The sequence below is a fragment of the Eschrichtius robustus genome, chromosome 11 (genome assembly GCF_028021215.1).
Source record: "Eschrichtius robustus isolate mEscRob2 chromosome 11, mEscRob2.pri, whole genome shotgun sequence".
Taxonomy (NCBI): domain Eukaryota; kingdom Metazoa; phylum Chordata; class Mammalia; order Artiodactyla; family Eschrichtiidae; genus Eschrichtius; species Eschrichtius robustus.
This window is the reverse complement of record NC_090834.1, coordinates 60,573,814-60,600,359: the sequence shown is the minus strand read 5'-3', so window position 1 is coordinate 60,600,359 and position 26,546 is coordinate 60,573,814. Positions and strand designations below refer to the sequence as shown.

General features: G+C 46.0%; 1 protein-coding gene across 1 annotated transcript in view; it reads right to left on the bottom strand.

The window, feature by feature from the left end:
• The window catches only part of XRRA1 (X-ray radiation resistance associated 1), an 84,240-nt gene that overhangs the window by 2,689 nt on the left and 55,005 nt on the right, over positions 1-26,546 (bottom strand). Inside the window, exons 13-19 of the mRNA XM_068556631.1 lie at positions 11,284-11,377; positions 10,399-10,514; positions 7,277-7,621; positions 4,534-4,732; positions 3,655-3,770; positions 3,338-3,443; positions 2,463-2,943 (exon numbers count right to left, since the gene is read on the bottom strand). Of these exons, the coding sequence (XP_068412732.1) occupies positions 2,687-2,943; positions 3,338-3,443; positions 3,655-3,770; positions 4,534-4,732; positions 7,277-7,621; positions 10,399-10,514; positions 11,284-11,377 (1,233 nt within the window). The 3' untranslated portion in view covers positions 2,463-2,686. The remainder of the gene's footprint in view (positions 1-2,462; positions 2,944-3,337; positions 3,444-3,654; positions 3,771-4,533; positions 4,733-7,276; positions 7,622-10,398; positions 10,515-11,283; positions 11,378-26,546) is intronic.

The following is a 26,546-nucleotide window of genomic DNA, read 5'->3' as shown; positions in this document are numbered from 1 at the left end:
CTCCAAGCTGTGCCACCAGTAGGAGCAGGGCTTTCCCTCAGTGGGTTCAACCCTTAACCTCCAGCAGAACCTTCGAGTCCTAATGAGAATGGGTAACTATGTAAAGGAAAAATGATTATCTTAAATGCCAACTAATGGATTTTTTTGTCTGTGTGTGACTGATGTACTATTTACTCTTAGTTCTTCGTATAAACAGCTGTCCTTAGGGCCTTATCCCCTCCAACCTAGAAGTAGAAAATGGTTTGGATTTTGGTTTCATTCAACCTGCTGTCTGCATTAGATTGCAGAAGGGGCCCAGACCCTTGGCACTGCCATTGCTGGCTGCCTCCTCTCCAGCTCATTACAAGGAGCTTTTTGACAAAGACAGAGGACTCAGAACAGGTGTGCCCTGTCAGGGATGCTTCTGCTAAGGGATCAAATGGGATGATGTGCTGTTTAAACAACACCAAAGTGCATTCTTCAGTGTAGGCTTGCCAGGTTGAGGAGAGGCCCAAGTTGAGAATACAGTAAAGCAAACTCATGAATGTTCTGTTTCTAGTCAGTCGTATCTCTGGAGAGCAATCTCAGGCAAATCTGAGCTGAGCTTAAACTATGTGTGTTTGAGTTTTGGTGCTATCTTTGCTCTGGGAGATGCCCTGTGTTGGAATGTCTTGCTTCGGCATTCAGAATGATGGGAGAACCAATTTATTCAGATGGTATCCCATGTGGAATAACTGAGAAAGTTAAGAGCGTCTGGCCTAGATAGGTATAGCCTCTTCAGGATAGTCTCGTATCGGTAAAGGGCCAGCCTGGCAGAGAGAGCAGATATACTCTGGGCAGAGAGAGCAGATATACTCTGGGCCCAAAAGCAGAGTTAGGACTACTGAGGGACTTAGGCAGATGCTTAGTCCAATGGCTAGAGCCATCCAATAGTTTTCCCAACAAAGGAAGGGACAGCCTTTGTAGGGAATGAGCGCCCTGTCACTAGATGTGCAAGCAGGAGCTGAATGATCTGTTGGGGAGATTGCAAGAGGCTTCATGCCTTGAGGCTGGGATAGGATGTTCCCAGGAGCCTTTCAGGCCTGAGAGCTTATGGTTTGATAGTGTTTCTGGCGGAAGGGAGCATTCCAAATCTCCCGAACTTAAACCTAGCGAGGTTTACAGTGTGAATGTTGGGGTGGGTTCTCCTTCCTAACATTAGTGGAAGGATGATTTTGGGCCTAGGAGATCCAACGTGGTAAGTCAGCAACATGCCCCAGCACATGAGTGCCGCTGAGGGTAGCACTGTGTTTAGTACCTGAATCTGTCCAGGTGCCTGTGCGAATGAGTGAGACGTAACTGACTTTGTAACTTGATATGTGTATGGGACTGTATGTGATCGTGTATGTGACTGTCTGAACTTGAGTATGTGTCTGGTATGACCACAGCTTGGTGTAAATATGTAACTGGCCACATGTATGTGACTGTGGTTGGTTGAGTGTGATAATATGCGAACACTTGTGTCCTAATAGTCTCGCACTTGAAATACAGCAGATACTGCACCACAGACCTGTGGCTACAAGACTGTATTTCTATAATCGCCTTAATTGCACCTTAGGTTGTGGGAGTGAGTTTGTGCCTTGCTGTGGGTCCTTAATCCTTATGCCACTGCTTCCTGGACCCTGGGAACTGCAGGCCTGCTCCCCAGGTCTGAATTGTAGGCACCTCCAGGAAAGCAGTCTTAGGAGAAATCATTGCCCAGGTGACTAGGTCACACCCAGCACCCACACCCAAATGCACATCTCTGGAATTCAGCCCCAGTGGCCTTCTCCTGATCCTCCTCTATAGTAGGTGCTGACTACTATGCATTCATGAGAATGGGGCAACCCCATAGGCTGCTTTGGCCAGAACTAGCTTACTTAACCTGCGTCCAGGTTGACCTTGCACAGTCCCAGGGTCTGTTTTAGAGCCACATCCCACTGTATTTGCATATGGGACTTCAGCTTATGTCCTGGATTAGAAAACCTTGGGAAACTCCATGTAAGCCCTCCCCTCAACTTGTCCCAACTTTGTGGTCATGGCCATCTAATAAGGAAATTCCCAATCCTCTCTTCCCTCTCCCCACGTTTGCCCTCACAGTGGAAAAAGCTGCCCAACAGAGAAAGCCTAGAGGCTTTTGGGGGCCTAGAGGCCTCAGTTTTGTACCCGCCCTGCTCCCAGCATGCACGCGCGCACACACACACACACACACACACACACTCACTCACTAGTGGCTGTGGGCAAGTTAGTTAACGTCTCTGAGCTTTAGATTCTGTGCTGTTTCTCTGTTTCATCAACCCTGTTTTCCGTCCTAGTGCTTATCCCGGCTCTGTGGGGTAACACAGTGTTATCACTCTGTGTGACTCAGGCAGGTTTCCCACAGGACTCTAGGGATGCGCATCAGCTGGGGTTTCTTTCCCCAGTGCGACAACCTGGCCTAGGCTCCAAAAAGGCATGAGGCCTACCTTGCTTTATGCACCCACTCTTTATTGCTGTTGGGCCACGTGCCGGTTCCTGCCCGGCCCAGGGAGAGGAGGTCCTGACGAGCTCCCCACTCTCGGCGGCCAGCGAGTGAGGCTGAGCAGAGCCCGGAGGCCCGCACCCGTCCCAAGGAGCAGTCAAGGGCACGGAGCCCTTGCGGAGGGTGTGGGGCGCAGGCGGGGCGGCGCACATGGCCCCGTGCGCAGCCCTAGCCTTTCGAGTCACTGGCTGTGGGCTCCTGGCAGAACTCATCCATGAACTCGAGGAAGCGGCCGAACTTCTTAGGCTGGCCCTCGCTCAGTGCCGGGCGGACCTGGGGTGGTGCCGTGGCCCCGAACACCGACCGCAGTGAGCAGCGCACCAGCCGCCGGTACCGCGCACGAAACTCCTTCAGCAGCCTTTTGGCCTCCAGGTACTGCTTCTGGTTCACCAGCCGCCGCTCTGGCCGCTGGCACAGGACAGCTCCTGCAGGGAGAAAAGCCGCGAGGGCCCCCAGGGTCACCCTGGGTCCCACCTAGCCCAAAGCGGCGGGGACTGGGTCCAGAGCCCCCCAGAAAGTGGGAGGGGTGGGAAGAGGATGTTGAGGGCCTGAAAATGGTCTCTCCAGTTTGGGCACTAGAAAGCCAGAGGTATCCCCTTCTGATTCTGTCTCAAGCCATTGGTAACATGCTGTGTGACTTTAGGCAACTCTCTGCCTCACTCAGGCCTCAGTTTCTCCATCTGCACACAGGAAGGTCTGGGGCAGATGCTCTCTAAGGGCCCTTCCTGCTCCAACACAAGCCCTTTGCCTATACCAGCAGGTGAGTAAACTTCTAGATCTTGGATCCTGGCAGCTGAGGACTGGGGGTCAGAGCCGTACCTAGTGGTGCCTCAGTAATGTTCCAGGGGTCCCGCATGCGAGTGAGGACGTCATCCAGCAGCTGGGCTCGAGTCTTCCGGGGGGGTGGAATAGGGATCCTCTGGGTCTGGCGGGAGGTAGGAGAGCACAGTGTTATCCCAGTCTTCTCCTCAGACTTTCATGGCCTCACCTCCTCATACAGTCACAGTGACAGGCAGGGGAGAACTTGGGGGCACTAGGGAAAAGCATGGCTCTTTGAAGGTCCCAAGGTGACAGCCACCTCTGTACCCGTGGGGTCCTGAGGGGCAGTTCACATACACAGTGAGGTGGAAGTTTACCCGTTTCTCCTTGGGAACATAGTGTTTCTGAAGAGCGTCCAGCCTGGGCTTGCAGGAGCGGTACACGAGCGGATGTTTCAACATGTGCTGCAAGGCCTGTGCATTCTTCTGGATTCCTAGGGCAAAAAGACAAGGTCAAGGCCCATCCCCCTCCTCCTGGATGCCTCCCCCAATTTCTTCATTCCCCATTTCATAGCAGCCCTGGGTAAAAAGATGAGGGGCTCCAAGAAGAAAACACTGTTCCTATATCCTGCCCTGATCTGTTGTGGTGCCAGAAGTTCCATCATTTGTTCAGTGAATACTTGTTTCCTATGTGCACAGATCCTGATGGAAAAATAGCATAGGAGTGGGGAAAGGGAGTAACCCCAAGTAACCCATTAACCTCAGGGGGTTACACTGCAGAGAATGACACCCAACAGAGCACAGCTGAGCACCACTGCAGATACTGTTAATACAGCAGAGTCTGAAATAAGGGGCCGGAGAAGGCACTGCCTCCCTTGTCTCAAACCACACAGGGAGGATTTTGGGTGTTCGCTTTGGAGATTAACTGGGCTGGGGAGGACCTTGGGAATCTGACCAGTCTGGGTGTTTGTTCGTCACACCCTTCCTGGAGAGACTTTTCCAACCAAAGCAGTTGGGTCCAGACTGGCTGGAATCTCTGAACAGCTGTGGTTCCCCAAAAGCCAATGAAGGTCCAGGCCAGGGGTCCTGACAAGTAGGGCTCCAAACCAGAACACCCTCAGGGGCCCTTTGACAGACATTCAGACAGAAGATGACACCCTGGCCCGGAAAAGAGGCTTGGCACCCGCCTTGGCTTTGCCCTGACTTGCTCTGGGCCATGGAGAGAGCCCCTTGCCTGGAGCCATTCTCCTCACGTACCTTTCGGCTCAGTGAAGGCTGGATCAGGCTTGGCTGTGAGCAGCTCCTCAGAGCCGTGGTACTTTCTGGGGAAGGAGGCAGATGGGAGCTTCTTCTGAGTCCTCTTCACCTCTCTGGGTGCTGTGGGTGGTGGTCTTTGGTCTTTCTCCTTTATCTCTCTATCATCCCTCTGGAAGATGGAGGAAGACAGCCCACTGACCTGTGCCCCAGAAGAAAAAGAAAATGCATTCCCTTAACACTTCTGAGCTCTGTGTGGGTCCCCATGCTGGATCCTGTTATGGGCAAGAACCCAGACTGGGGTGAGAGGAAGCAGACATGAAAACAGACAGTTACCATACACTGTGGTAAATGCTGTCACGGGAGAGAGCACAAGGGTTCAGGGTGAGCCCACAGGAAGCCCTAAACAGCCTGGGGGGCCAGGAAGCTCACTGGAGGGGTTGTTGCCTTAGCCTGAGCGAAGTCTTGAAGAACCAGGAGAGCCATCCCCAGGTAGATGGCAAGTGATGAGAAAGGAGGACTGTTGCAGGCAGGGAAGAGCATGGGCAAAGATGCATAGTTAAGACACAGCAAAGTGCATTTGCGGGGAGTAAAATATTGCTGTGGTTGGAGGGTACCGTAAAGAGACAGGCAGCTGGAGCAATAAGCAGGGCCCAGCTCAGTAAGGACCTTTAAATGCCAAGCTGAGGGTGTTTGTTTTGTTTTTGTTTGTTATTTTCTTTATCCTCACTGTAATGGCAAGCCATGGAAGAGTTTTAAAAGGGGTCAGTGAACATTGTCTGAATTCACTTTTTTAGCCTTACTGTGATGGTGTTATAAGAAGCATCTTTATGAAACCAGTAGGAATGTAGTTATACCCTTAATTAAAACTTATGGCTGACTAAAGAAGAAATAGAAAATCTGGGTAGACCTATAACAAGTAAAGATATCAAATTAGTAATTTAAAAACTCCCCACAAAGAAAAGCCAAGGATCAGATGGCTTCAGTAGTGAATTCTACCACACATTTAAAGAATTAACACCAACCCTTCATAAACCCTTCCAAAAAAAAAATAGAGGAAGAGGGAACACTCATTCTCTGAAGTCAGTAATACCCTGAAACCCAAACTAGGGAAAGACATCACAAGAAAGGAAAACTACAGACCAACATCCCTATGAATAATAAACACAGAAATACCCACCAAATACTAGCAAACTGAACCGGCAACATACAAAAAGGATTATATGCCATGTCAAAGTGGGATTTATCCCAGGTATGCAGGGTTGATTTAACATCTGGAAATCAATCAATGTAATATACCGTATCAACAGATAAAGGACAAAAACCACATGATTGCAACAGACACAGAAAAAGCACTTGGCAAAATCTAACACCCCTTCATGATAGAAAATACTCAACAAGCTATGAATAGAAAGAAATTTCCTTGACCTGATAAAGGGCATTTATGAAAAACCCACGGTTAATCATAATTAATGATGAAAGACTGAACGTTTGTCTGCTAAGATCAGGAGGAAACAGACAACATTGTATTGGAGGTTATAGCCTGGGCAATTGGGGGATTGTTTTTTTCAATCATGGTGACTCATAATTGACTGTATTGCTTAGGCCGCTAGGAAGCTCGAACTGCATGTTGGCAATAGACCTCTATTATGAGAGTGGCAGTGCATGATGTGCACATTTGAGTGACAGAATTGGCCTTGCACTCATTATTTCCTTTCCTGTGCATATCTTCCTTTTATCCAACTATCTCAATTATTTTTTAATACTTGTTTGTTTATACTCTGTTTTGTTCCAAGAAGGTTCTGATTTAGTTCATAAAGATACTTTTATATTGTACGAATTTGTATGTCACTATAAGTCATGTGTGGAACAAGTACGAGATGAATGGATAGAGAGTTAGATAATTTATGGGTGGATGTACATCTTGGAAAGATCTGGCAGATTGGAGGGGCAAGACTGGAGGCAGGAAGATCAGGGAGGATAATAATGTTACAATAATAAAGTTCAAGGGGGCCCTACCAACTCCTCCAGCCTAAACTTCCCTTTTCCTACATGTCACCTTTCTACTGTATTTACAATGAATCATTCATGGTTCTGTACGTACCATTTTAATTTCCTTCCTCTGTACCCTGCTTCACGCTGTTCACTCTGCCCAGAATGTCCTTGCTACCCAGCTCTTCACCTTGTTAACTCCTACTCAGCCTGCAAAGCTCAGCTCATTTGAACTGCTTCTAGGAAGCCCTCCTGGTCTAGGACAAAGGCATCCCTCCTTCCTCCAGGCTCCCAGCCCCTGAGTTTTCCTCAGTCTCAGCACTGACTGCATGCATAGTTCCTGTCCATCTCCCCTATTAGACTGAGGACATCTTGAGGGCAGGACCCATGTCTCATCCATCTGTGCTCCCAGGATTCAGATGCAACATCAGAAGTGAGGTGACCTTATGCAGATAGGCAGAGGCAGCAGCAAATCCTTCCAAGAAACTGGTCTGACCAACGCCCCAGCCAAATCCCAGATGTTGTCTGTGCTACAGGACCATGACTTATCCCCATGGGTGTCCCTACCAGTAGCCCTGGATCAGTGGAACTCCCAGAAGGGGCTTGCAGGCTCGGCCAAGGCTGCTGCTTTCTGGTTTCCAGAACTGCCTTGTGCTTAGTTCCAGCTGCCCTACAGCAGTCCAGCCGTCTAAGGGTTGGACAGGAACCCATGGGAGCTGGGAACAAGTGGGCAGGGGCAGGTGGGTCCAGGCACCTGGGTCAAGAAGATGGACTCTGTGCTCTTGGTGTCCTCATCTGACGGGTGGTCTGGGCTGAGGCGGCCAGCAGCGTCGCTCTGGCGGGATGTGTCCTCACTATGCACAGTGGAGTCGGAGCAGATGGGAGGCAGTGGCACGAAGGCCCGGTGGGAGAGGGGAAGGCCATCCGGGCCCTCGATGGGCATCTCTCGCTCCGCAGAAATGGTCTTGGTGGCGGGCAGCTCTTTAGTCAACTCTGCCTCTGTTTCCAGCATCTCCTTTGAGGAAGACTTGATTGTGGTCATGGGTGGGTGATGGAGAATCAGAGGCTGCTTTGGCGCCTTTGGGACTTGGGTTTTCACCTGTCATGGGAGAAGGGCTGAATTGGCTTGCTTCCTAATCAGAATCTCTCCTCCTGGATATCACCAGCCTAAGGCTAACTGGTATAGTGGTCAAAGCACTGGGTGAGGTCTCATAGAGGGAGGGAGGGGGCAAAACCACACTTATTGGGCATCTACGATGTACCCCGTACGTGGCATGTAGTTTTATTTACACCTCAAACTACCCTGTGAATAAGTGTCCTCATTTTATAAATAAGGAAACTGGGGCTCAGAGAGGTAAAATGACTTGTCCGAGGTCACAGAGTTGTTCAGTGGCAGAGGCTCCAGGCCTCATTCTAGATGCCTGACCATATCACTCTGGCCTGCAGCAGCCTCATTCCTCTGATCAAGGTGTCCCACCGTGCCCTTGACTCCCCTCGGGGACTCCTAGGAGGGCCTGGGGGAGGTGGTCCCACATTCTCTGGAAGGCAGCAGCACCAGGCCCCTTTCAGGGTGCTAGTCCGTGCACCTTATATAAAGACCCCTATATAAGGCAAATCTCTCTCACGGTTTAGACCCAAGGCAATAACTTCTTTCCCACTGAACTGCTCAGCTTCCTTAGTTAGCAAAAGCCTGTCATCCTTCCCGCCTCCTCCTCCTCTGCCTCATCTGCCAGGAGAGAGCCATGGGCCCAGTCTCCCTCAGCTGGGCTTAGTTCTGCTTCCCCTCCCTAGTTATACAGTGAATTGTTTTTATTCTTTGTCAAAGGTATTTGGTCCACTTATATCTGTACTTTGACAGGCATGCAGTGCAGTGGAAAGATCTCAAGCACAGTCTATCGTTTGAGCTTACAAAATGGGAGAATAGTCCCTGCCTGCCTGTCTCGCAGAGTTCTCCCAAATGAGATTGTGAGCACAAATGTACCTAACAAACTAGGGAGTGTGACGGATGACTTTTATATAATAGGATTAATAGGATTTTATAAAATAGGATTCTAAGAAAATATTTCCTTTTTGAAATATGTAAAATCTCAGTGTTTAGACTTGAAGCCTGAGGGACCCAGAGTCTTTTTTCAGAACTCATGCCTCAGTGTCCAAAACACCAAGTGCCGTCATTTGCCGGCTGGTGGAGAAGGGGCCACATTTATTCCTCCCTCTCACAGGTCTGTGCTGGAGGAGTGCTGGGGACACTCTCTATCCCACCACCACTTTCCTGAGGGAAGACTGGATAATCTGATTGGTCAGAGGTTGAGAGTCATTGGACCCTGCGTCCCAGATGGGCTGGACTGCTGAGCATCAAGGGCAGGCCGTTTGATCTTCCCTTTGTGTTCTCACACATAGAGGCCTCATACAGCGTTTTGGTTACACGTTGGGTGGGTCCAGGCCTGCTCTGGCAGGTTCTCCATTTCCCCCCTGTCTTGTCCATGCCTAGTATGAGGGAGGGCCAGCAACCTTGGTCTGTGTAACTGAGTGAGTAAAAGGCTATACATCCATCCCATCTCTGGGAGCACACAGGGGACACGTAGGCATCTCCAACCTGCCTGCAGGCCACACAACACTCCAGTCTAGCCTGCATTGGAGGTTAGATGGTGTTTGCCTAGATTCACAAAGCATTGATGTGCTTCTCATTTGGCCACTGATACTTGGTGTTTATCCTCTACTAGTTGGAACTGTAGCGGTGCCCCTGGACCCCAACACTACCTTTTAACAAATAAGTTATTTCACCTCTCTGAGCCTGTTTCCTTGTCCGTGGTGAGGGTTACAGGGTAGCACGTGTGCAAGTTCTCAGCACGGGTGTTCTGTACGTGGGAGAGGGGATTACGTACTTAGCATCCGGCTCACTGACTGCCCTTCCCCAGCTGGCTGATGGGAAGGGAAGTAGCAGGATCCTTAGAGGAGGCAACAGACAAGGGGAAAGATGATGGAAACCCTCTGAATTTCTATTTCTGGTTTTACATGCTGCTCTGGTCCTCTGAGGGCTCAAGACAAGAGCTTGGCTGTACAGAAGCAGACTGGCGGGGTGGGCAGGGAATAACTGTAATTAACTTTCGGGATCAGCAATGCCCAGTCCAGCTTTTGGCTGTAGGAAGACTAAAGTTCAGGAGGGAGCAGCATTTCACAGAAATTTCTGAAATCCTTCGGATGAAAGAGGGATTTGACTTACTTTACAGCATCCCAGAAGGCAAATCTAAGACCACTAGCTGGGGGAGGTACTGAGGGAGCAGACTGCTGTCAACGGTAGGAAACGCTTCCTAAGATTCAGGCAGGAGATATGTATTCTAGGCCTGGAGCAGCCATTCACGATTCCCATAGGTGACTGTAACCTGCATTCGTAGGGGTTTTGGGAGTTTATAAAGTATTTTTATATCTGTTGCTTCATCCAGTCCTCTCAGCAGCTCTGAGAGGTTTTAGAGTTGAGAAGCTGAAGCTCAGAGAGTGGAAATCTTGCCCAAGTTCAGGCAGCTAGAAAAATGATGGAGCCAGACTCACACCTGGGTCTTCTGACTGATTTCTCTCCACTTCTCCACAGCGTCTTCTCTGGACCTCAGTTTCTCTGTAAAGTTAGGGGGTCAGACTCAATGCCCTCCCAGGCTCCTCCCTACTCTGACTTTTGGGTCTCTGGCTGGCTGTCTTGTCTCTCCTGGGTATATCTGTATGTAAGAGAGCGAGGGAAGGAGAAGACAAAACTGCTGCTACAAACCTAACGGAGGGATCCCAGATATTGTGGGAGGGAGCAGCTCTGCTGCCAGGTTGGTCTGCAGGCATTAAAATAGGCTCCACTCCCCCTGGGCTTGGGGGGTCCTGCCTTTGAAGCCTTACCTTCCGAGAGTCCTTCCGAGGCATCAAAATGTGATGCTTAGCCTTTACCATCTTCCTTCGGATTAAGTGGATTCCCAGCCGCTCCTGGAGGAAGCTTTTTAGCAGTGGAGGGACGCCTGGAGCCATGGTGGGAAAATAAGATTACTATTAGCTAACATTTACTGGGGTCTTCTGTGTGCCAGGCACTGTTCATGTACACGTATAAACTTACTTAATTCTCGCACCAGCTCTAGGAGGTAGGTACCTATATTATGCCCATTTGACAGGTGAGGAAACTGAGGCACAGAGAGGTTAAGGAATTTGCCCAAGGCAATGAAGACAGTGTAGAGTAGATTAGAATACCGTAGCGTCACTCCAGGGCCCAGGATCCTAAAATGCCTCCAGCTGCTGCATCTTTGACAGTGGGTTCCAGTACTGACAGAGCGTCTACTGCATTCAGCACGCTCTGGGTGGGGAGGGCTCAGCAGTTCGGCCTCCCACTCCTCCCCAACTGGGAAGTGGGGAGTGAGGTCACAACAGACCTGTTCCACAAAGCAAAGTGTTGTTATAGAGCCCATGCAGGATCTAGATAATTCTGCACTCCATTCCCAGCGCTGCCTCTTTGTTGCTGTGTGACGTTGGGTAGATTGTGACCCTCTCTGATCCTCAGTTTCATCTACTGTGCACGGGGACAAAAATGCCCGCTTCACAGGTTTGCCGTCAGGATGAGTTAGTGCAGAGCATGTGCTCAGAGGTCTCTGTTGCTTTCCACAGCCCCCAATGCCCTATGAACCTTGTCCACCCACGATGCAGAGCAGAGCAGGGCTCGGCACTGAGGTAGGGATGAGGATGCCCACGTTGCTTCTTGGAGACTGGGTTCAGGGGGCAGGTTTGTGGGTACCATACCTTGTGTATGGGCCACCAGAGGGTTGTTATGAAAGATGAGCTCGCAGAGAGACGGGAAGAGAGCTACCGGCAGAATGGCATCTTCCTTTGCAATCTGTAAGGAACGCGGGAGAGCATCAGATCGACACCGCCCTCACCTCTGCCCAAGTGCTTCAAGGCCCCACAATGCAGGGCTGCATGCTTGCTAGGTCTGGGGCGAGGGTGGGGCTGGAGGAGTGAGGCTGCTAGGGACAGGACTTACTGCTGGGCAGTGTCTTATCCTGCAGTTTCACCTGTTCACACTCAGAATACCTTTGCCCCTCCTGTTCAGAATTCCACCATCACTGTTACACATTTGAAAGGTAAGAATTTTTTTCCCTTCTCCACACTGGATAGGTAGCTTATACCAAATATTAAGGATGCTGGTGACAAAATAATAAGAACAAATACATTTAGCACTTGTCTCCCAAGGAGGCTTGGAAATTTGGCAAGGCGTGGACTTTGACTTCAGGATACGTTTTGTCTGACACTTCACCTTCCTCAGTGCAACCTCTACACACCCGGTCAGTCTGTCAACAGCACTGATAGTCTCTTTCACTAAAGCCTGTTCTGGGGAGGGATAGGGGACAGGAGGTCAGGGGGACACACGCATCTAAGGGATAAGCAGAGCCAGTGGGGTAAGGGAGACCTCGTGGCTGTCTGGGGCCCCGACGCCACCCTACCCCTATGAGGCCAGCCTCTGAAGGGCAAAAATACACAATCCTTGTTGAGAAGAGTGGCTGGAACATCTGGGGACAACCTTGGGCAGGGTGTCTATTAGCAATGAAATAGTATCAGAGGGGCCAGGAGCTGGGCAGTGGCCTTTCAGATGCCTAGACACACTGAAAGGTGTTGAGTCAGATTTGGGACTCACAGATAGCACTAAGGGCTGGGAGTGGGATGGTATTTCAGTCTGACTTCCTCTGGAGCCACACTGGGTAGCAGTAGATGCCCATGGGGCAATTACCTATTCATTTTCTTTCATTTTCGTTCCTTCAGTCAACAAATATTTACTGAATGACTACATGTACCAAGCACTGGGTTGGGACTGAGCAAAAGAGATACAATTCCTATCCTCGAGGAACAGTACCTAGTGGGAAACAAGCACAGAAGAAACAGTAACACAAAGGAGCATGAATTTACAACAGTGGTTACTGCCACAAAAGAGAGGCGCATGAAGGACTAGGGTGATTTGACCTAGTCACAGAGGTAAGAGAAGGCGTCCCTGAGATCTGAAGGACGGGCAGGAGGTAATCAGTGAATGCAGCTGGGGATGTAGTATGTGTCAAAGAAATCTCTGGATTAACTGAAGCCATTCCCTCTACTTTCTGGGCACACAGCTAGACTGTTTCTTCCTGCCTCCTAGGCAGCTAGATGGGGGCGTATGACTCAGTTCTAGCCAGTGCACCTGGGTGGAAGTGATAAATGCCGTTTCCAGGTACAGCCCATTCAAAACCTCCTGTAGGATCCTCTACGTCTCTCACCACCCTCCCCTCACTCAACCATCTATCCACCAGTTGCATAGGATCCAATAAAGTACTCTTAAGGTCCCATGGGATGACAGAGCCATAGCCAGAAGGGACCTGGCTCTCTGAAGGATCATGTGGAAGGCCACCTACCAACCAGGAATATCCACAATAGATTTTGTAAAAGCAAGAAATAAACTTTTGTGTTCAGTCATTGACATTTTTAAGTTTGTCGCAGCAGCTAGTATTAAACTTACTCTAATGCAGAGAGGAAATGTTCCGTACAAAGAGAATGTGTGAAAGGTCTCACAGCAAAGAGGAGGAATGCCTGTTGGAAGGATTTAAAGAAGGCTAGTGTGACTAAAAGCAGAGGGAAAGGGTGGCTGGTGCAGAATGAGGCTGGGGATGCAAGTATGGGCCAGACCAAAGATTAGAAGCCATGAGATGAATTTTTAGAAATATGAGGACCTAGGCTAGTGCTTCAGGAGGGGGATCCAGATGGTAGAGTAAGAGGATGTGGAGCTCACCTGACCCCACAAACACATCAAAATCACATCTACATGCAGAACAGTTCTCATGGAAAACTAACTGGAAACTGGCAGAACTCCTAAACCACCAAGGCTGCAAGAAAGATTCCCACGTAATCAGGTAGGACAGAAGAAAAGCACTTGGTCAGGACCTGTGCCCCGGGGAGGGGACTAAGAGGAAAAGGGAGATCGCATGGGTGGGGAGTGAGCGGGTCGAGCCACAGACAGGGTGTCCCCGGAGGGGACGAGGGGTCCTGCAGGGAGGAGACAAGCCCCTTGGCTGTCTGGAGAAATGCCAGGACAGATAGAAAGGCTGAAGAAGCCTAGACTCCACTTGTGAGGAGTGCACGGGTGCAGGCTCACCCCCAGACACGGTGGAGAGAGGTCTGCCTAGCAGCTGCCGCCGCACCGCACTCCCCAGTGTGAGCGGAGAGAACACCCCAGTCCCGCTCTTCCGTGCCACAGCCTGGCACGGGATCTAGGGCAGTCAGGTCCGGGAAAAGACTCCATCTAGGTGGCTCGGGGGCCTGGGGTGTGGTCTAGGTGGGTGGTGGCAGCGACTGTTCGCACTTACTCAAATAGCACTACAGAAGCAGCCCAACTTCCCACAGCTGCGCAGAGCTTCAATTCCTGAACCAAAACACCGTGATCCCCAGTCCCAGCCTAGGGAAGGCTCCAGCCCTGGCCGATCTATGCCACAACCTTGCACTGGATCTGGGCCAAACATAACGGGGAAAAGATGTGACCTTGGGCTGCAGCTGCGTGGAGCTGCAGACGCCTACACAGGCGGAGCACCGGACCTCTATAAGCGCACAAGGCCCGCTTACTTCAGCACTCCCCTCCTTCAGGGCAAGGCCCCAGTGTGGGGAGAAGGGAAACACACACACTTAAAGGGAATGGAGCCAGCTCAAGCTGGACCCTCAGGGCTTCTGCTCCAGCAACTAGGCAGCAGGCCCCACCCGCGACAGAGTGACGGTGGCCACTGAGCAGAGAGGAAGCCCTGCCTCACACTCTGCTGGAGGCTCTAGCTAATCCAACACCAGCCACACCCTCATCTTAGTGGCCAGCACACCCTGGGGAAAGACGTGGCTGCCATCCACATCAGATCCAGCCGTCACCCCAAAGTCACTGGGTACACCCAGTCTACATATGGATGCTCCCACATAAAAACATCATTCAAGACCGGGGACTGGCCAAGATGGTAGAGTAGAAAGACCCTAAGCTCACCCCCTCTCACAGGCACACCAAAATCACAACTATTTACGGAACAACCATTGATGAAAAGGACCAGAAGCTAACAGAAAAGGTCTTCTATGCCTAAGGATATAAAGAAGGAACCACAATGAGATGGGTAGGAGGGGTGGAGTTACAATATAGTCAAGTCCCATACCCCTGGGTGGGCAACCCACGAACAGGAGAATAATGACAATTGCAGAGGTTCTCCCAGAGAAGTGACAGGTCCATGCCCCACACTGAGCTCCCCAGACCAGGGGTCCTGCACTGGGCAGATGAGCCTCCAGAGCATCTGGCTTTGAGGGCCAGCAGCGCTTACTTTAGAGAGTCCCAGAGGGCTGGGGGAAATAGAGACCACTCGTAAAGCACATAAAAATCTCACACTCCGGGACCCAGGGCAGAAGCAGTAATTTGGTACGAGCCTGGATTAGACCCATCTGCTGATCTTGGAGTCTCCTGGAGAAGCAGGATGCAACTGGAGCTCACCATGGGGACATACACACTGGTGGCAGCCATCTGGGGAGCTCATTCTGCCACATGGACACTGGTGCTGGCAGGCGCCATTTTAGAATCCTCCCTCTAGCTTATTAGTCCCAGGATGCAGTGCTGCCCTGGTTCAACAGTCTGTAGACATCAGTACCGGGAGGCCTCAGGCCAGGCAACTAACTGGGAAAGGACACAGCCCTACTCATGAGCAGACAGGCTGCCTTAAGAACCCCTGAGCCCATAGCCACACCTGGACATGGCCCTGCCCACCAGAGGGCCCAGGACCTGGCCCCATACACCAGAGTGCAGGCACTAGACCTGAGGCCCCAGGAACCAGCTCCACCCACCGGTGGACAGGCCCCAGCCCCATAATCCCTTGGACCCAGCCCCACCCTCCAAGGATTCTGCTCTAGCCTCGGGCCCATTTTTACCCACCAGTGGGCAGAGAGCAGCCATAAGAAAACCGCAGCCCCCCAGTCTGCAGACATGGCCTGCCCAATAGCAAGTCAGACCCTGCCCTGGGACCTGCTGGGCCCTGGCCCTGCCCACCAGAGAACCTGGTCTAGCGTCAGGCCCAGCTTCACCCACCAGCAGGCAGACACCAGCCACAAGAAAACCACAGCCTGCGGAACCAGCCCACTCACTAGTAGGTCATATCCTGCCCTGGGAATGGCTGGGCCCTAGCCCGCCCACTAGCAGGCCGACATGCACTTCAGGATACCCCAGACCCCACAACCAACTGTGTTAGGAATCAGCCCACCCACCAGCAATCTGACACCACCTCTAGGACCTTTGCACCCTGCAACCAGACCCCAGGAAACAGCTCTGCCCACCAGTAGTCCAGCACTAGCCCCAGAACCTTCCTTCACCCACCAGTGGACACACAATAGACTGAGGCCTCCTGGACCCTGATTCTGCCCACCAGTAAGCTGGACCCAGGGCGCGCCAAGATTCCGCAGTCAGCCACCTCATGACTGGGTCCTACGAACCAGCGACAGGCAGCCTCCACACAAGGCAGGGTCTGGCAACCAACAGGACCAGGGGCCAATCAAGTCTAGCAGACCACCCACATGCTCAGACTGTGCACACAGTCAGCCTGCCACAAAAGATCCACACAGCATACATAGCTCTGGTGATGAGAGGGTAGTGTACTGCTGGGACACACAGGACATCTCCTACAAAAGGACACTTCTCCAAAGCTGGGAAACAGAACCAACTTGCCAAACCCATAAAAATAAAAACAGCAACTTAGGCAAAATGAGGTGAAATAGGAACATGTTCCAGATGAAGGAACAAGCTAAAACCTCAGAAGAAAAACTAAGTGGAGATAGGCAATCTACCTGAGAAAGAGTTCAGGGTAATGATCATGAGGATGATCAAAGAATTTGGACAAAGAATGGATGCACAGAGAGAGAAGTTAGAAGTTTTTAAACAAAGAATTAGAAAATATAAAGAACAAACAAAGATGAAGAATGCAATAACTGAAATGAAAACACTATGAGGAATCAATAGTAGACTATATAACACAGAGGAACAAATCAGTGAGCTGGAAGACAGAGTAGTGGAAATCACTGCCACTGAACAGAAAAAAAGACAAAGAAAAGAAATGAGGACAGTTAGAGACCTCTGGGACCACATCAAGTGCACAAATATTTGCACTATAGGGGTCTCAGAAAGAGAAGCGAGAAAGGGGCTGAGAACATAACTGAAGACATAATAGCTGAAAACTTGCCTCACTGGGAAAGGAAACAGACATCTAAGTGCAGGAAGCACAGAGAGTCCCATACAGGATTAACTCAAAAGAGGAATACATCAAGACACATTGTAACTAAAATGACAAAAATTAAAGATAAAGAGAGAATACAAGAAGCAGCAAGGAAACTCCCATAAGGCTATCAGCTGATTTTTCATCAGAAACTCTGCAGGCCAGAAGGAAGTGGCATGATATATTTAGAGTGATGAAAGGGAATAATCTACAACCAAGAATACTCTACCCTGCAAGGCAGTGCTTCAGATTTGATGGAGAAATCAAAAGCTTTACACACAAGGAAAAGCTAAAAGAATTCAGCACCACAAAACCAGCTTTACAACAGAGCTGAAAGGAACTTCACTAGGCAAAAAAGAAAAGGCCAAAAGTGGAAATAAGAAAATTACGAAAGAAAAACCAGTCTTTAAAATAAAGACTGTTACAAGAGACAAAGAAGGAAACTACATAATGATCAAGGGATCAATCCAAGAATATATAACAATTGTAAATATATATGCATGCAACATAGGAGCACACCAATGTATAAGGTAAATGCTAATAGCCATAAAAGGAGAAATCGATAGTAACACAATAATAGTGGGGGACTTTAACACCCCACTTACATCAATGGACAGATCATCCAGATAGAAAATCAATAAGGAAACACAAGCCTTAAATAACACATTAGATCACACTGACTTAATTGATATTTATGGAATATTCCATCTGAAAGCAGCAGAATACACATTCTTCTCAAGTGCACATGGAACATTCTCCAAGACAGTTCACATGCTGGGCCACAAAGCAAGCCATGGTAAATTTAAGAAAACTGAAATCTTATCAAGCATCTTTTCTGACCACAACGCTGAGATTAGAAATCAACTACAAGAAAAAAAAAACTGTAAAAAACACAAACACTTGGAGGATAAATAGTATGCTACTAAACAACCAATGGATCACTGAAGAAATCAAAGATGAAATTAAAAATATACCTAGAGACAAATGAAAACAAAAACACGACAATCCAAAACCTATGGGACTCAGCAAAAGCACTTATAAAAGGAAAGTTTATGGCAATACAGTGTTACCTCAGGAAATAAGAAAAAATCTCAAACAACCCCAACTTACACCTAAAGCAACTAGAGAAAGAAGAACAAACAAAACCCAAAGTTAGTAGAAGGAAAGAAATCATAAAGATCAGAGCAGAAATAAATGAAATAGAAATGAAGAAAACAATAGAAAAGATCAATGAAACTAAAAGTTGGTTCTTTGAAAAGAAAAACAAAATTAATAAACCTTTAGCCAGACTCATCAAGGAAAGAAAGGAGAGGGCTCAAATCAATAAAATCAGAAGTGAAAAACAAGTTAAAACTGACACCACAGAAATACAAAGGATCATAAGAGACTACTATAATCAACTACATGACAATAAAATGGACAACCTAGAAGAAATGGACAAATTCCTAGAAACGTACAATCTTCCAAGAGTGAACCAGTAAGAAATAGAAAATATGAACAGATCAATTACCAGTACTGAAATTAAAACTGTGATTTTAAAAAGTCCAACAAACAAAAGTCCAGGACCAGATGGCTTCACAGGCAAATTCTATCAAACATTTAGAGAAGAGTTAACACCAATCCTTATGAAACTATTCCAAAAAATTGCAGAGGAAGGAACACTCCCAAACTCATTCTGTGAGTCCATCATCACCCTGATACCAAAACCGCACAAAGATATGACAAAAAAAGAAAATTACAGGCCAATATCACTGATGAACAGAGATGCAAAAATCCTCATCAAAATCCTAGCAATCCAAATCCAACAATACATTAAAAGGATCATACACCATGATCAAGTGGGATTTATCCCAGGGATGCAAGGATTCTTCAATATACGCAAATCAACCAGTGTGATACACCACATCAACAGATTGAAGAATAAAAACCATATGACCATCTCAACAGATGCAGAAAAAGCTTTTGACAAAATTCAACACCCATTTATGATAAAAACTCTCCAGAAAGTGGGCATAGTGGGAATGTACCTCAACATAATAAAGGCCATATATGACAAACCCACAGCTATCATCATACTCAGCAGTGAAAAGCTGAAAGCATTTCTTCTAAGATCAGGAACAAGACAAGGATGTCCAGTCTAGCCACTTTTATTCAACATAGTTTTGGAAGTCCTAGCTACGACAGTCAGAGATGAAAAAGAAATAAAGGGAATCCAAATTGGAAAGGAAGAAGTAAAACTGTCACCATTTGCAGTTGATGCAATAGTACATATAGAAAATCCTAAAGACACCACCAGAAAACTACTAGCGCTCATCACTGAATTCAGTAAAGTTGCACGATATAAAATCAATATACAGAAATCTGTTCCATTCCTACACATTAACAATGAACTATCATAAAGAAAAATTAAGGAAACAATCCCATTTACCATCACATCAAAAAGAATAAAATATCTAGGAATAAACCTACCTAAGGAGGCAAAAGAACTGTATTCGGAAAAGTATGAGACACTGATGAAAGAAAAAGAAGATGACAAACAGATGGAAAGATACACCGTGTTCTTGGATTGGAAGAATCAATATTGTTAAAATGACCATACTACCAAAGGCAATCTACAGATTCAATGCAATCCCTATCAAAATATCAATGGACACGGGGGGAAGGGGAAGCTGGGACGAAGTGAGAGAGTAGCACTGACATATATACACTACCAAATGTAAAATGGAAGGCTAGTGGGAAGCTGCTGCATCGCACAGGGAGATCAGCTCGGTGCTTTGTGACCACCTAGAGGGGTGGGATAGGGAGGGTGGGAGGGAGACGCAAGAGGGAGGGGATATGGGGATATATGTATACATATAGCTGATTCACTGTGTTGTACAGCAGAAACTAACAGAACATTGTAAAGCAATTAAACTCCAATAAGGATATTAAAATTCAAAAAAAAATATGAATGGCATTTTTCAAAGAACCAGAACAAACTATATTAAAATTTGTATTGAAACACAAAAGAACCCAAATAGTCAAAACAGTCTTGATAAAGAATAACAGATCTGTAGGAATCATGCTCCCTGACTTCAGACTATATTACAAAGCTACAGTAATCAAAACATTATGGTACTGGCATAAAAAGAGACATCAATGCAACAGTAGAGAGAGCCCAGGAAAAAACCATGCACTTATAATCAATTAATCTATGACAAAGGAGGCAAGAATATACAATGGAGAAACGATAATCTCTTCAAATAAGTGGTACTGGGAAAACTGGACAGCTAAATGTAAAAGAATGAAGTTTAAACATTCTCGAACACCATATACAAAAATAAAGTCAAAATGGATTAAAGACCTAAATGTAAGACTGGATACTATAATACTTTTAGAGGAAAACAAAGGCAGAACAGTCTTTGACATAAATCATAGCAATATTTTTTTGGATCTGTTTCCTAAACCAAAGGAAATAAATGCAAAAATAAACAAATGGAACCTAATTAAACCTAAAAGTTTTTGCACAGCAATAGAAGCCATTGAAAAAAGGAAAAGACAACCTCCTGAGTAGGAGAAAATGATATGACCAATAAGGGATTAATATCCAATATATATATATATATAAATAGCTCATACAACTCAACATCAAAAAAACCAAACAACCCGATTAAAAAATGGGCAGAAGAACTGAAGACATTTTTCTAAAGAGCAAATGCATATGGCCAACAGGCCCATGAAAAGATGCTGAACACTGCTAATCATTAGGGAAATGCAAATCAAAACCACAATGAGATATCACCTCACACCTCTCAGAATGGCTATCATCAAAAAGAACACAAATATAACAGTTGTTGGAGAGGATGTGGAGAAAAGACAACCCTCATGGCACTGTTGGCGGGAATGTAAACTGTACAGCCACTGTGGAAAACAGTATGGAGGTTTCTCAAGAAACTTAAAATAGAACTACCATTGACCAAGCAATTCTACTCCTGGGTAAATATCTGAAAAAAACAAAAGCACTAATTTGAAAAGGTACATGCATCCCAGTGTTCACAGCAGCATTGTTTACAACTGGCAAGATATGGAAGCAACCTAAGTGACCATCAACAGATGAATGGATAAAGAAGACGTGGTATACACACACACACACACACACACACACACACACACACACACACACAATGGACTAATACTCAGCCATAAAAAAGAATGAAATCTTGCCATTTGCAGCAACACGGATGGACTTGGAGGGTATTATTTTAAGTGAAATAAGTCAGAGAAAGACAAATGCTGTATGATATCACTTAGTTGTGGAATCTAAAAAATACAGGAAACTAGTGAATATAATAAGAAAGAAGCAGACTTACAGATATAGAAAACAAACTAGTGGTGACCAGTGGGGAAAGGGAAGGGGGAAGGGGCAATATAGGTGTAGAGAAGAAAGATGTACAAACTATTAGGTATAAAATAAGTTACAAGGATATATTGTACAACACAGGGAATATAGACATTACTTTATAGTAATTATAAATGGAGTACAACCTTTAAAAACTATGAATCACTATGGTACACCTGTAACTTATATAATATTGTACAGCAACTATATTTCAATTAAAAAAATTTTTTAATTGCATCCGAAAAATACCTAGGAATAAACTTATCCAAGGAAGTGAAAGCCTGTATTTGGAAAACTGTAAAACATCGATGAAGGAAATTAAAGATGATTCAATGAAATGGAAAGATATCCCATGCTGGAGGATAGGAAGATTTTAATATTGTTAAAATGGCCATACTACCCAAAGCAATCTACACATTTAATGCAATCCCTATCAAAATACCCATTACTTTTTTCAGAGAACTAGAAGAAATAATACTAAAATTTATATGGAATCACAAAAGACCCAGAATTGCCAAAGCAGTCCCGAGGAAAAAGAACAAAGCTGGAGGTATAACCCTCCCAGACTTCAAACTATACTATAAAGCTATAGTAATCAAAAACAGCATGGTGTTGACACAAAAACAGACACATACATCAATGGAACAGAATAAAAAGCTAAGAAATAAAGCCACACACCTACGGTCAATTAATCTACGACAAAGGAGGCAAGAATATAAATGGAAAAAAGACAGTCTCCTCAGTAAGTGGTGCTGGGAAAACTGGACAGCTACATGTAAAAAAAAAAAAAATTAGAACATTCTCTTGGGAACTCCCTGGCAGTCCAGTGTTTAGGACTCCATGCTTTCACTGCCAAGAGCCCAGGTTCAATCCCTGGTTGGGGAACTAAGATCCCACAAGCTGCGCAGCACGGCCAAAAAAAAAGAACATTCTCTTACACCATATACAAAAATAAACTCAAAATGGTTTAATCACCTAAATGTAAGACCTGAAATCATAAAAGTCCTAGAAGAGAACATAGAACACTCTTTGACATAAATTATAGCAATATTTTCTTGCATCACTTTCCTAAGGCAAAAGAAATAAGAGCAAAAATAAACAGATGGGACCTAATTAAACTTAAAAGCTTCTGCATAGCAAAGGAAACCACTGACAAAACAAAAAGGCAATCTGTGGAATGGGGGAAAATATTTGCAAATGATGCAACTAACAAGGGGTTAATATCTAAAACATACAAACAGCTCATACAACTCATTATCAAGAAAACCCAAATAATACAATTGAAAAGTGGGCAGAAGATTTGAATAGACATTTTTCCAAAGACATACAGATGGCCAACAGTCACATGAAATATGCTCAACATCGCTAATAGAGTAATGCAAATCAAAACCACAATGAGATATCACCTTACATCTGTCAGAATGGCTATCATCAAAAAGTCTACCATGGGACTTCCCTGGTGGCACAGTGGTTAAGAATTTGCCCGCCAATGCAGGGGACATAGGTTCGAGCCTGGTCTGGGAAGACCCCACATGCTGCGGAGCAACTAAGCCCGTGCGCCACAACTACTAAGCCTGCACTCTAGAGCCAGTGAGCCACAACTACTGAAGCCCGCATGCCTAGAGCCCATGCTCTGCAAAAAGAGAAGCCACCACAATGAGAAGCCCACGCACCACAACGAACAGTAGCCCCTGCTCGCTGCAACTAGAGAAAGCCTGCATGCAGCAACGAAGACCGAACACAGCCAAAAGTAAATAAATAAATAAATTTTTACAAATATTAAAAAAAAAAAGTCTACCAATAACAAATGTTGGAGAAGATGTGGAGAAAAGGGAACCCTCGCATACTATTGGTGGGAATGTAAACTGACGGTATTACTCAGCTATAAAGAAAATGAAATAATGCCATTTGCAGCAACATGGATAGACCTAGAAAATATTACGTTTAGTGAAAGTTAGACAGAAGTTAGACAGAGAAAGACAAATGCTGTATGATATCACTTATATTGGAATCTAAAAAATAATATAAATGAATGTATATACAAAACAGAAACAGACTCACAGATACAGAAAACAAACTTGTGGTTACCAAAGGAGAGAGTGAAGCAGGGAAGGACAAATTAGGGGTATGGGATTAAGAAATATAAACTATTATATATAAAATAGATAAGCAACAAGGATATACTGTATAGCACAGGGAATTATACTCAGTCTTGTAATAACCTGTAATGGAATATAATCTGCAAAAATATTGAATCACTATGCTATACACCTGAAACTAACACAATATTGTAAATCAACTATAATTCCATAAAAAAAAGAAATATGCAGACTTAAATTTGACAAGACTTGGATTAGATATGGGTGGGGAGGAGGGATGTACAGGAGAGAGAAGTATCAAAGACGACAACCAGGTTTTGGCTCAAGTACCTGAACAGAGTCAACAGCTCAAGTAACTCAGCTATTGACTACGATATGGAATCATGGAAGAACATCCATTTTTGAATTGATAAGATCATTAATTCACTTTGGATATGTGTTTTTGGAGGTGCCTTTTAGACCTCCAAGTAGAAATTCAAGTAGACAGTAGATACACTGGTCTCGGGTACAAAGGAGTTATAAGTTTGTGAGGCATTGGTCATGGGCAATGGGTATGTGAAGCCAGCCTCGGGAGAAAACACAGAGTAAGAGGAGAAAAGGGACTCAAAGTAGGCCTTGAAGGACTTTGACATTTGATCATCTAGACCAGGGGTCAGCAAACCTTTTCTGTCAAAGGCCAGATAATAAATGTTTTAGGCTTTGCAGGCCATACGGTCTCTGTTGCAACTACTCAACTTTGCTGTTGTAGCACAAAAACAGCCATAGACAATTCAGAAGTAAATAAGTGTGGTGACTCTTCCAACAAAACTTTATTTATGGACTCTGAAATGTGAATTTCACATAATTTTCATGGGTCATGAAGTATTATTCTTCTTTTGATTTTTTCAACCATTTAAAAATGTAAGAATCACTCTTAGCCAAAGAATATACAAAAACCAGGGTCAGCAGATAAAGCCTGTGGGCCAAAATATAGGTCCCTATCTGTTTAATAAGGTTTCATTAGAACACTGCCATGCTCATTCACTTATATATTGCCTTTTGTGCTACAAGGGCAGAGTTGACTAGTTGTGACAGAGTAATATATTTACTATCTGGTTCTTCTACAGAAAAAGTGTTGCTGACTTCTTATCTAGACTGTAGAAAAAGAGGGAAGGAAGATGAATCTACGAAGAAACCTAATATGTGTTGATAAATGACTATATAATGATGGTTAAAGAGGGTGCAGAGTCACTTTTGTGCAAATCAAGTAGTCAAGAAGCAGTCAGCACAAAATGGGGGATGGAGAATTTAATTTTGTCAGGATGCAAAATTACATCCATCCAAATCAGGTAGCTAAAAAGTTGAAGCAAGTTACAATTAAAACTGGTGGAGGGACTTCCCTCATGGCAAAGTGGTTAAGAATCCGCCTGCCAATGCAGGGGACACAGGTTCGAGCCCTGGTCTGGGAAGATCCCACATGCCGCGGAGCAACTAAGCCTGAGCGCCACAACTACTGAGCCTGCGCTCTAGAGCCCGTGAGCCAAAACTACTGAGCCCACGTGCCACAACTACTGAAACCCACACGCCTAGAGCCCGTGCTCCACAACAGGAGAAGAAGCCACCGCAATGAGAAGCCCATGCACTGCAACGAAGAGTAGCCCCCACTTGCTGCAACTACCGCAGGCAGCAAGGAAGACCCAACGCAGCCAAAAATATAAATAAATAAATTTATAAAAAAAAAAACTGGTGGAAAGTTGAAAGATATTCAGGGCACGTGTGTCATATTTTCTGTGAAATTAAGTCCCAGCTGAAAGATACGGGCTTAGGATTCTGGCTGATTATTTTAAGCAGAATTTGACCATCAGGTTAGCCTGTTCCTTATAAGGTGAGTTTAATGCCCCTGGAAATAAATTCAGATTCCAATGACACCTTGAAATTTCTGCCCAATTTTTCAGTGGGTTAGGGTGAATATAACTTAATAGTCAAACTTATGAAGTAAGTAAATATTAGTTAAAGGTGGAGTGAAAGTGATTATTTTACTTTTGGCACAAAAATTACTAGATGTCTAAGTGAATATTCTAGATGTATATAAGTTCTGTTTGAAGGCATAACTGGTTTTAAAATTTTTAACTTTAATAAATTGAGTATTAATTTCAACACAGGTTGCCTGAGTACTCCTTGACATGATCAGAACATCACTCATTCATCTCACAAACATACTGAGCACCTAACATGTATCAGGTGCTATTTGAAAAGATGATGAAATAGTTGTAAGCAAAACAAAGTCACAGCTCTCAAAAGAACCTACATTCTGGCAGTAGACAACTGATCACAGACAAAAAGATATATGTAAGGGGAAAAATGTTTACAAACTCAAGTGAAATGTAGAAAAAAGGAAAGACTGCTGCTCGCCTCCTAACAACAGTATAAAAACTGAATAACCTACACCTGCACAACTTTTCTTGAGTCCAACAGAGAGCTAAGGTCTCAGGGCAATCAAGTGGCCTGAAATATAAGGAAAGTAGGGCACCTCCAAGGAGGGATGGGACACGGACCCTGGCTCACCTGTGGCAGAACGTGGGAGGAAGAGATGATGAGTGCCATTTAAGTATTTAAGAAGAAGTCAGCTAAAATTTTTAATGAATTGCTAAAGGCCAAGTGTGGGCTACAGTAGGAGAATAGAACTCCTGAGAGCTGCAGACACAAGGGGAATTCACGCCCACTTGTAGGCAAAAGACTGGACACAGTGAGGGAGACTGGAGAAAGCTTTCCTTGGGCTGTAGGCCTGGAGGAGGAGAGCAGCTGCCATTGTAGGAAAGGCAGGAAGCCCTGCCAACCCTGCTCCCTAGTGAACAAAAGCCTTAAGTTGCTGAGGAAGGTCAGCAAACCCTGTTGGGCCCAGGGCCCTGCATCTGGGGAGGGAAAAAATTAAAACCTGCTACTCCTGGGGTAGGGGAGGAATTCAACCTGGCCCATTACATTAGAAGTCGCCTACTGCTGGGACAGGGGTAGGACCACTGAGAAGGGTCCATCCTTGAGACACAGGAACCCAGGGCCTACTTAAGACAGGGGTTGGGCCCTCCCACTGGCACCCTACCACCAGACTAGCAAGCACTAAGTAACAAGCAAAAGCAGTCACTGCTGGGGGAGGAACAAGAGTGTGGAGATAAACCCTCTGAGGTGTAGGAACACAGAAAAGGCTGCAAGATGAGGATAGAGCAGGAATGCTGAGAAAATACTGCAGCATCCCAGCAAGAACCAACTATACGCTGTCTCAGTGAGATACACTTTAAATACAAAGCTATAAATAGG